Source organism: Nanorana parkeri, unplaced genomic scaffold, assembly GCF_000935625.1.
Source record: "Nanorana parkeri isolate BGI_ZX_2015 unplaced genomic scaffold, ASM93562v1 scaffold2648, whole genome shotgun sequence".
In the NCBI taxonomy this organism is placed as follows: domain Eukaryota; kingdom Metazoa; phylum Chordata; class Amphibia; order Anura; family Dicroglossidae; genus Nanorana; species Nanorana parkeri.
This window is the reverse complement of record NW_017308916.1, coordinates 42622-54086: the sequence shown is the minus strand read 5'-3', so window position 1 is coordinate 54086 and position 11465 is coordinate 42622. Positions and strand designations below refer to the sequence as shown.

Here is an 11465-nt window from a genome sequence, read left to right as displayed (position 1 = left end):
CCCCCCCCCCCATGCCCCACTCCAGCTAGGGTTCTGCAGAAAACATTATGGAGTCATGATCCCTCTTGGGCATTCTTGTCAGGAATATGCAGGGACAGCTAATGGGTGACTGAACCCTTTCCTTCTCCATTTAAAACTAAAGATAATTAATGTGATTGGATTTAAGCTTTGATGACACTAACGATGCATCATAAAGTAGATACCCGGCCAGCATTTGTACAAAAAACCTCCGCATCTATATCGATTTCTTTCTCTTCGGGAATAAAGAAACTGTCTACGTAATACAGACACCACTCAGTGGATTAAAGACAAGGCATAGAACATTTTATCCCTGCAGACAAGCACAATAATAGGATCTAAGTACTCACCATAAAATCCTTTTCAAGTCCATTGAGGGACACAAGACATTTTAGAACCTTTGGGTTATACTGCCACTACAGACAAAACAGAACTGTAGGCCTGATCAGGAAAACCCCTACTTCCACCACGGAACCAGGGACATGATAATAAACACAGAGAGGTGGGTCATGTGACTCTCAACGGACTCCATGAAAAGGATTAGTACAATAATCCGGTTTTCTGTCTCATCCACTGAGGGACACAGGAAGTCTTTCACCTTTGGGACATCCAAAACCAGTCCAGTTGAAAGGTGGACAATACAGCAAGCACTTAATAATTGCTCGCCATGGCAACAGGGGCGAGGGGGCGCAGCCAGGCCTGTCTTGGCTGCGCCCCCTGTCAGCTGCGCCTGAGACGAGTGCCTCACTCGCCCCATGGGAGCTGCAGCGCTGGACTGCTTGAAGGACCCGAAGCTGGCATCAGATGAGGCCGAAACCTCCACCTAGTACAACATGGAGAACATGTGAATAGAAGACCAGGTGGCATATATGTGTAAAAGTTTTGGATTCGGAAAAGCCCAAGAAGCACTTACGGCTCTAATAAAAGAAGAAGTGCACCTTGACAGGAAAGGGTTGAACCTGATCCTTGGGACCATGGGCTTGGATGACCACCTGCCTGAGCCACCTAGAGATGGTGGAATAAAAAGCCGGTGAACCCTCATTGGGGACCATCCAGGATGATAAAAAGGAATCAGTCTTTCTGTAAGAAAAGAGAGAGATAGACTCCCAAACCACATCCAGACAATGGAGGGAAATTGCTTTTTAGTGAACTGGAGCTGGACAGAGGGAGAGAAGAACAATGCCCTGGTTGAGGTAAGCGGCAGAAATGTCCAAGGTCACCCTATCCCTATACAGAACCATAAAAAGTTCCTTGCAGGATACGTCTGCCAGCTCAGACTCCGAGGTAATACAAGGAACACAATCTTGTGGGTGGAAGTAGAGAGAGGAATGTCTCTGATGGGTACAAATGGTGGTTTATGAAGTGCAGAGAGAAGCAAATTCAGATCCAATGGAGTCACAGGGTAATAAACAGGAGGAACTACATGGGGGATTCCCTGCACAAAAGGTCTTAATCAAGGAGTGAGAGACTAACGGTTCCTGAAGCAAGTTAGAAAGGGCAGAAAGCTGACCTTTGACTGTGCTGAGACCCAAATTCTGGTCCAGAATCAGCTGCAGGAAGGAGAGGATTTGACCCACTTCATGGAATGGAAAAGTATTTTTGGCCTTTGGAGCGCTAAAGGACCCAGGCCAGCAAACAGCACGGGTAGAGGGAACAGGGAAATCCTCCAGTTTCCGTGTGGCGCACACTGCTTCAATAAGAGCCAAAATGGTCTCTTTTCATTTGGGATTATTAGCAGTGGACTGTAACTCCTCAGGGACAAGCTCCTCAATCAAGGACTAGAGCAACTCAGAACCCCTGCGGCCGGTGTAAGTCAGACAGATAATCTGCAGGGGAAGGTACAATGGTGCGCTTGTAGTTTCAGCAAATAACTGGGTGCTTGTGGCCATAAAGTCTTTCATGACTGTAGTAAAACATCCGCTGGGAGGGAGGAGGATCCTGTTGAAGCTAAAGACGAATCCAATGACAGAAGAGACTCTCGGAGCAGGTAACAACGTGATACTAAGCTGCAGACATCGGCACCATCAGTAGGCGCCCTGCAAGCAGCCACATGGAAGTTTATAGAGAGCGAGCTGGGGCCACCAAGAACAGCGGGGCTGTCCCGATGTGCCTAAAGTCAGACCTTTAACAACCATGTGACCGTAAGGCAATGACAGGCTCAGGATACAAGGCAAGGCCTCAGGAACTCACAAAACCTGGACAGCTGGTAGCAGGTGAAGGTTGGATGGTCGGAGGTGACCAAAGTCCCTGTAGGCGGGCAGCAGGAAGGGACTGAAGATCCATATGGCTTCCTGCAAGCAAGAGCAGCAAAACAGAGTTGTTTCCTTGACTTTGCATGTCAGGAAAGAGAGCATGTAGCCAACATATGTGTCACTCCACCCATTGAATGTCGGTGCTCAGTCCCACAGCAATAGTCCCTCCAGCAGCAGAAAAACGTCAGGAAATGGGGAATTGGAAAGGTAAGAAGCGATGTAGAAGAGCTCGCTCCTAATGCTCAGCCCGAGTGGCCGGCTAACTAAGGCAATGCCAGTGGCTCTGTAACTGGAAAGCACTCCGCAGCCAACTCTTTCTAGAACGGAGCACCCCACATGAAACCCAGAGCCTAAAGGTCACTTCCGGGCTTTGCCTACAACATCGGGTCCAGTGGGGGGTCTGGACATGCTGGTAGAAGCAGCAGTTATCATGGGCTGCCCTACAGTTATTCTTTTTGTTTGCCAGTGTCCAATCCTCCTGCAGGCAGCAGTATAACCCGGAGGTTAAAGCCTTCCTGTATTCCTCAATAGAAGAGAAAGTATTTCATGTTTGGTGGCAGTGGTGACACTCTGCGGGTGACCCCCAGCAGACACACAGAACAGAGAGCCCCTGCAATGCCATCACAGGCCGTACCTGGTCCTTATTGTGACTGTTTAACATTCCCGGTTTCTTTTTCTTTTTACTGGGGCTGGCGGAGGCGTCCTGGGGGGAGTGTCCATTGGACGAATGCTGCGGACTGGGAAGCTTCCTCTTCTGTCCTGGACGCTCAGCAGAGCCAGGGTCTGAAACGAGAACAATTATAACGCAGGTCACATTCAGGCACATCAAGCAGGTTTGCATCTATAACATTTCACCATTTTCCTCGCTGCTGCTATCCAATGAAAGCTGTGCGGTGAGCAGCAACAATTCTGCAGCTTAAAAGAACAACTCTGGAAAAATTTATCTTAAGCCTTGCAGTGGGGGCCAACCAGGGTCGGATTTACTCCCCAAGGCCAGGTTCTGATGAGTACAACTGGGTTTTTTTTCCGCTCCTGCAGTAGGTGTATCCCTACTGCAAGGGTTAAGATTACTTTTCTCCAGAGTTCTTCTTTAAAATATTTTCTTCCTTACAAAACAATCTGAATATGCACATTGCACCTTGCATATGTAGATGTCCAATTAAACCATACACGGATTGCAATACTCCTTTGATAATAGATTTGTAAGCCCTCAGGGGCCGGGCCCTCCTACCCATCTTGTCTTGAATTGTATTGTAATTCCTTCCTTATATTGTAAAGCGCTGCGCAAACTGTTGGTCCCTATATAAATCCTGTATAATAATAAAAACTAGGGATGCACCGATATATCAGCCGCCGAAACATATCGGCCGAAAATGGCACTTTTGGCTCAATGGCGACAGTGCCATTTTCCTGCCGATACAGCGGCGCATCCCTGGTTTCTTTCCTCCCCGCTGGGCGCTGCTCTGTGTCCCAGCCGGGAGGAGAGAAAGTGACAGCCGGCCGAGCGCTGCTGGAAGAGAGCGCTGTGAGCGGCCGGCGTCTCTCCTCCCACACCGCTCAGCCTCCTATCACAGTCCGGCAAAGCGGTGTGTGGGCGGAGACAGCCTGCGCTGTCACAGGAGGCGGAGCTCTCCTCCTCGCTCAGCCTCCTGTGACAGCGTGTCAGAGGGGAGAGCGGGTACAAGGAGTCGGTGATCAGTGATCGCTGAGTGTTTGTAGATAATTGAGGACAGAGTATGGTTACTATATCCCCAATTATGAATGAATGGGAAGTGATCTATATCACCTCTACATCACTTCCTGTTCATTCATGATTGTGGTTATAGTAAACATACTCCGTCCTCATGTTATCAATGATCAGGAACACTCAGTATAGAGGATTCCTGATCATTGATAACAGGGGCTGCAGAATAAGAGATTGAGGACTTTGTGTCTCTGAGGACTTTGTGTTCTCAATCTCTTTTTCTATTTTAAAAGGGAAATATCAGGGGGTCTGTTGAGATCCCTAATATTTCCCGGAAGCCCCTAAAAGTAAAGTAAAAAATACAAATATTTAATAAAAAATGAATCAATAAAAATATTTTTAAAAGTTTATGAAAAATAAATAAAAATTAAACATTTGAAAAAAATTAAAATAACATTTTCAGTTTCGGCCTGACAATTTTTTTTTTTTAAATTTCTATTTCGGTGCACCTCTAACAACAATAGTATAAACAATGGAAACATGACGTTATTGAAGGTGCATGCTTTGCGCTCGTCATCATTATCCTTACTCTTCCCAAAGAACTTACCTGGAACAAGCATATACCTACAGTTTGGGATATCTAATGCGCAAACGCCTCTTCAGACTTTCACCGAGCACCGAAATAAATGGCCGCCTTTTATAAAAAATACAGGATACCGAGCTCAGAATCCAGCAGGACTCCATCTTGCCGTCATGTGTTCTCTGCATTTTTTGGCCTCAGGGCCAAACAGAAACCAGGAGGTCAAAGTTCAACAAGGACTTGGAACAAAGCCTGTCCCATTCATCAGAGCTTGTAGCAAAGGGCTTCTTATATGAATGCTCAGGTCTTGTTCACACCTAGCGATTCGCAGTAAAAAAAAGTCGCGCGACCGTCGCACGTTTCCGAAGGCTACTTGGCTGTATCCCAATGGAAACGCGCAACAAAACGGCCCAAAGTAGTACCTGTACCTTTTCAGGCGTGGGCCGTTTTGTAGCGCGTTAGGGACGGGCGGAAATACGCCAAGGTGGGAACGAGACCATTGAATACAATGGGATTTAGATGTTTGAGAGTTTTGTAGAGCGTTCGTCGAGCGTAGAACGCGCTACAAAACGTTCAGGTGTGAACGAGGGCTCAGGCCTTATTCTATTAATATTTTATTCTTACAGCAAAAACACTTCACTTACAGAAAGGTATTAGAATCCTTTCTTTTTAATTCAACTTCTACTTTTGATGAAACATTGTCACCGATGGAAGTAGAAATAGGTGACCGCATGTTAGATCCGGGACAGGGCAATGTCACATACACTAGAGATCGGATGATTGATTGGTAATTGCTGATATATTCATGAACAGGAAGCAAAGCACAAGAATTAGAGCTGCTGCATGATGAAATCCATATATATCTTTCATAGCCGTATATATATATATATCACTTCAGATTCTGCAAGCGTTAGGACTGAATCTTTAAAAGGAGAACTATGGGGTCAGGGCTTTACCCCAAGGAGAACTATGGGGTCAGGGCTTTACCCTGAGAACTATGGGGAAAAGCCTTAACCCCATAGTTCTCCTTTAATGTATTATTATTTATTCCAGGTATTTATATGGTGCCAGCAATTTACACAGAGCTTTACATAGCTGCACATTCACATCGGTCCCTGCCCCTCAAGGAGCTTACCGTCTAAGAACCCTATCCCACACGCATAAATATGAGGGCCAATTTAGACCGGAGCCAATTACCCTTCCAGCATGTCTTTGGAGAGTGGGAGGAAACTGGAGTACCCGGAGAAAACCCCACACCGCACAGGGAGAACATGCAAACTCCATGCAGCTACGCCAACTATGGAAAGGAAAAATGCTGCAGGGCAGAAATAGCAGTGTTTTGTGTGTGTGCTTCTACCGAAGTATTCAGCTACACGATGACGTAAGGATCAGCTGGAAACAGCTACACCCTCACACTGCGCGATTTGCATTTTTGCACGATATCGTGCAAATGCTTGCATTGAGCAAGCGAGAATCGCGCCAAAATCCGCTCCAAAAAGGGTCCTGCTGTAGCGACACACGACCCGCGACAGCAGGACCCTTTTTGCCCCATTGCGATGCATTGAAGAGCGATATCGCGCGGTAAATAGCAGCGATATCGCGGGAATTACCGCGCGATAAATCGCTCAATGTGAACGGGGCCTAAAGGTGCCCATTACGATTGTCGTCCGATAATCATAAGGTGTGAACGTAGTGCCCGACCGACAGTACTGTACAATCGTACGACTTTTGACGGTCAGCATGCTTGAAAACTTTGGTCGATCGTACAATAATCGCAAGGTTGGTGGCGTTTCCATCCGTCAAAAGTCGTACGATTAACACCGCTCATGCGCAAACAGAAAATAAGTGCGGTCGATTACCGCAATGCGTCCAGGTGCTTCTCGTTAATTACGGCTACATGAACCTTGCGATAATCGGGGCAGGATGGGGCCACCGTACGACGGTTCGATCATCGGGCAGAAAGTTTCGTCCGATAATCGTAAGGTGTATGGGCACCTTTAAACCAACTGAGAGCCACAAAGAAAGAGTGGGAGGGCCACATGCAGTCCAGAAAATATCAGTTTGGCATGCCTGGATTAAAAATTCCCCAACTACTGCAGATCCCTACAAGTGAAGCTCGGACCAGTGGCACCTGTTGTGGATAGGAGTCAAATGTACCCTGTTTCCCCGAAAATAAGACCTACCCCGAAATTAAGACCTAGTTGTGACCATTCCCAGGGCCGATGGTGGCGTAAGGGGGGAACTTGAAGAGCCGCGGGAGAGAATCAGCGGTGCCAGCGAAGCCGGCGCTGGAGGAAGCAAGGCGGCACCGGAGGGAGCAGAGCCGCATAAGCCGATGCCTCCTCTATAGCCCCGGCTCCTGTCACAGGCGGAGTGATACCAAATGAGCTCCGCCTTCGCTCATTCTGGCCAGCGATTGGTTACCAAATTGCTCTTGGAAAGGTACGGCACCCCTGATTGCCCTGATCCCCATATTCTTAAAGGAGAACTATGGGGTCAGGGCTTTTCCCCATAGTTCTCCTTAGGGTATCGGGAGGACACAAACTAGCGTCCTCCCGTGACCCCAGGCTCAGTATATAGGGAGCTACAGCTTGTGGTATACTGAGACGCAGGAGCTGGAGCGGATCCCGACATCAATGTCGAGATCCGCCCAGCTGCGTGAGTGACAGCTGGCTCTGCCTATCTAGAGGCAGAGCCAGCTGTACCCGCCCCCTCCCCCGTCCGTTCCGCCAGTCAGCGCTGGCGGATAGGAGCGGGGAGGGGGGAATCCAGCCCCTCCCCTGTCACGGCAGAGAGCCGTGACAGGATCGAGAGGTGAGCGAACGCCGGTATGTTTTCCCTCACCTCCCGATCTACTGAGCCGACCTGTGACAGTCTCATTGTCACAGGTCGGCTAGAACTATGAGGTGAGTGAAAAGCTCCCCCCCCCCCCTCATAGTTCTCCTTTAACGTCGCCATTTTGGATTATTTAATTTGGATTTGCGTTAACTTTGGATTGTTATACATTAAAAAAAAAAATAAGACCTAACCCAAAAAATAAGACCCAGTGTGTTTTTTTTGGAGCCAAAACAAATATAAGACAGTGTCTTATTTTCGGGGAAAAGCGGTATGTTCTAAATGCCCACCCAGAAGCTCCAAGCGTCAGCAGCGAATGGCTGCGTTGCACTCAGTGGGCTCAGCACACACACAGGCAGTTAACTATCCATCTGTGTTCCAGTGCGCTCGGAGCCTGCAGCGTCACGCAGGCCGAGACAATGCGGCGCCCATTCCCGTCATCAACTTCCTGGAGCAGAATTCTACCAATCAGAAGGGGCGATTACACCCTCTTTCCTGCACAGGGCACGTCTTGCTGGGCACCAATATTAACCCTAAGACGACTGGGGAGGACTGCAGATCGGCATTCTACTCGACACGAGTATCTGCATAGCTAGGCCCGGGCTGTGCAGTAACCGGTCTTTTGTGTAACCCAATGTATAGGATGCATTGGACATGAACCACTACAAGTCGGGCTCTGTCGTGTTTAGGTAACGTGTCATCTTTGCCCGCCCCTGCTATCTGTGCCCGAAATCTAACACATAGACTGACTGGGCAGCTTGCCGTCTGGTTGGTGAATGATTTGTGTCCTGAATTCTCCCTCCCCGTGTACGGTTCTCAGAGTAGGATCACAATGCTTTCTATACCATGAAAAGCCTGTCTGTGCACGTCCTGAAAGAGGGCAATGTGCACCATTAACAGCACTGGACAAGATCCAGATGTGTCTTGTGTACACAGACAAAGGGACAGGGGGGGAGGGGGGCTGTGTATCCGCAGGGAGAAGCACGGAGAGCAGAATGACACCTCCTGCAGTTGTAGAAGATGAGAAATCTAAAAGCCGACCGTACACGGCTTGAAATTCGGAGCGATTCCTGCTGACTCAGCCATAGGTTGGCCCTGTTGGCGTTGAAGGAGGCGGGTGGGTGCAGTAGGGTTGCCACCCTTTCTTCATGTGAAACCCGAACACTCTTAGCAACGCACAGAAATGTTTTGGGGAGAACGAGTCACGGCTTATTCATATGTAAATAGCGCCGCCCATTTATATGTAAATATCACAGTTAAGACTATTTTCAATGGGGGGCCAGTAGCACCTATCTTAATTTTGGTTGCCCCCTGTCTGCCTGACATCTTGTGTCCGGGTTTCTGCTGCCATGAAACCCGGACACAGCATTCAAAACCCGAACTGTCCGGGTGAATTCCGGACAGGTGGCAACCCTAGGGTGCAGTCAGTGATGGAGTATTCGGACAGCTGCGGGCGCCGTTCGACTACAATAGCCGGCAGGGGAATATTCCTCCATCCATGCAGGTTTAGCACACGGATGGGGGGAGTGTATGGCCAGCTTATGTCTATGTCTGCCCTGGTAGGAGTAGGAATAGCGTACATGGCTGCTTGAAATCAGTTTGTGATGCGTTTACATTGTGTCTCATGCAATCACGGTGCAATGCAACCGACTTATATGGAGGGGGGGGGGGGGAATCAAAAGAACAAACTGATCCCAGAATGACAGATCTGGATCTTATTCCTGCGTTACGGGACGCAAACCAAACCCCCAAAATACTGGACTTCCTAAAGGGCTGTTCTACATTTTACTTTAAAGGCCATAGACATACATGTGGCAGAGCGGCGGTGGGTGTCAACGCAGTGCTGTTACATATATGTGTACAGTCGGTGACGCTGTTATGTGCCGGGAATACACTCCCCCGGTGCAATCCACGCTGTGACTGGCAGATGCTGGTCTCTGATTCGCAATCAGGAGCCAGTAGGATGTACTCCCGATAACATGATCACTGTGGCAGCCAATCACATGATTGGGAAGCCCACCGGCACTACAAACACTTATACCAGAGAGAAAAACCATCACGCTACAAAACAAAACCATTAAATACCGCACTAAACTCATCGATGCAATACAAATTCTATTGTGTCCCATGCCCCCTGGCCCCAAGAAATAAAAGCCCATTAATAATTAATAATAATACAAATAATAATTCCCCGTTCGGCATGTTTAAGAACCCGGAAGAATCTACGTTGCGGATAATGTCGCCAAATTGTGAAAACCTTGCAACTGTTTATGACCAGAAATGTAACAGATGACTTGTGCTGCATCAAAGCCGGAGTAACCCATTGTTAGCAAGACTTCCGTCAAGGTGGAGTCAGAGATTGTCAGCATTTTACCCAATTTCGGATGTCAACTGGTTAAAGGAGAACTATGAGGCGAGTGAAAATCACTCCTCCTCATAGTTCTAGCCGACGTGCGACAATGAGACTGTCACAGGTCAGCTCAGTAGATTGGGAGGTGAGTGAACACATACGGTCGCTCGCTCGCTTCTCGATCATCTCTCTGCAGAGAGTGGTGACTGTCACTCACGGCTCCCTGCAGGGATCCCCCCCCACCCTCTGATCCTCCAGAGCTGACTGGCGGAACGGACGTGGGAGGGGCGGGTACAGCTGCCTCTAGATAGGCGGAGCCAGCTGTCACTCACACAGCCGGGTGAATCTCGACAGTAATGTCGGGATCCGTACCGGCTGCGGCGTCTCAGTATACCGCGAGCTGTAGCTCCCTATATACTGAGCCTAGGTTGACGGGAGGACGCTAGTTTGTGTCCTCCCGTTACCCTTAGGAGAACTATGGGTACAAACACTGACCCCATACTTCTTTCGTTTTACTCGTTGTAACCTCATCTTTTATATGTCATTTAAAAAAATTGGTATTTTGTTGTGTTTTGGGGCATTAAATTAAAATTTTCACTAAATGTTGGGGTTTAATAAGGAGTTGCGCTAATATTGCGCAACATAAAAATTTGCAACTACCACCATTTTATTCTATAGGGTCTTGGCATTCAGAAAATATATAATGTTGGGGGGTTTTAAGTCATTTTCAGGCCTAAAATGTGGAATATAACATGGGTGCAAAAAATGAAAAAAGGGCCTCAGTCATGAAGGGGTTAAGCATGAACAATGTCACAGCCGTGTGTCTAGGATACAAAAGTATCAGAATCCAGCATGGAAGCAATGTACTGTACAGCACTGTCCTCTGAGACAATGTAACACGTTTATAATAAAAGACTTCAGCCCTGTGTCTGAGCATTCAGTGCTGGCGGATGTGCGGCTTCTACTCACTGGACTGCTGGCCGTCTGCATGTTCCGGGGGTAATCCTTCTGGATACGCCACAGCTGGACCTACAAAACAGAATGAGAAATTAAGGAATTAACATCACCAAGATGGCAGAAAATGATTATTATTATTATTATTATACAGGATTTATAGAGCGCCAACAGTGTGCGCAGCGCTTTACAATATAAGGAAGACATTACAATCACCATACAATTCAAGACAAGATGGTAAGGAGGGCCCGGCCCCTGAGGGCTTACAATCTTAGGCCCCGTTCACATTGAGCGATTTATTGCGCGGTAATTCCCACGATATTGCGGCAATATACCGCGTGATAGCGCTCTTCAATGCTTCTCAATGGTGCAAAGGGTCCTGCTGTCGCGGGTCGTGTGTCGCTACAGCAGGACCCTTTTTGGAGCGGATTTAGCCGCGATTCAAGCTTGCTCAATGCAAGCATTTGCGCGATACATGAGCTTTTAGTCCGGGGGTTTACAATCTACTTTAATTACTAAGCATTATTTTTTTTAACTTCTTACTTCCCTGCAGATTTTACAACTCGCACATGGGTCACCTGACTATACTGCATTGTGCGTTACGTTATCCGCAGTATTTGGCGTACAGACGCCATAGGTTCAGACAGGTTACAACTCCTGCAGCTTTGCGAATCGATGCTTTTTCATACGATTGGGAGCGCACGCATTGTTTTGCCGTCAGTGAGATTTAAAACAAACCGACCGGCGGCGTCGCAGCATGAATGCGCTACTTAAAATCAGAAAGGAATACGC

The 11465-nt window shown here is 47.9% G+C and overlaps 1 protein-coding gene across 5 annotated transcripts in view; it reads right to left on the bottom strand.

The window, feature by feature from the left end:
* Positions 1-11465, bottom strand: part of ZMYND8 (zinc finger MYND-type containing 8) — a 106425-nt gene that overhangs the window by 57816 nt on the left and 37144 nt on the right. For all 5 annotated transcript variants that reach the window (XM_018573966.1, XM_018573965.1, XM_018573968.1 and 2 more), the window contains 2 exons: positions 10689-10748; positions 2905-3053 (listed from right to left, as the gene is read on the bottom strand). In XM_018573966.1, the coding sequence (XP_018429468.1) occupies positions 2905-3053; positions 10689-10748 (209 nt within the window). The remainder of the gene's footprint in view (positions 1-2904; positions 3054-10688; positions 10749-11465) is intronic.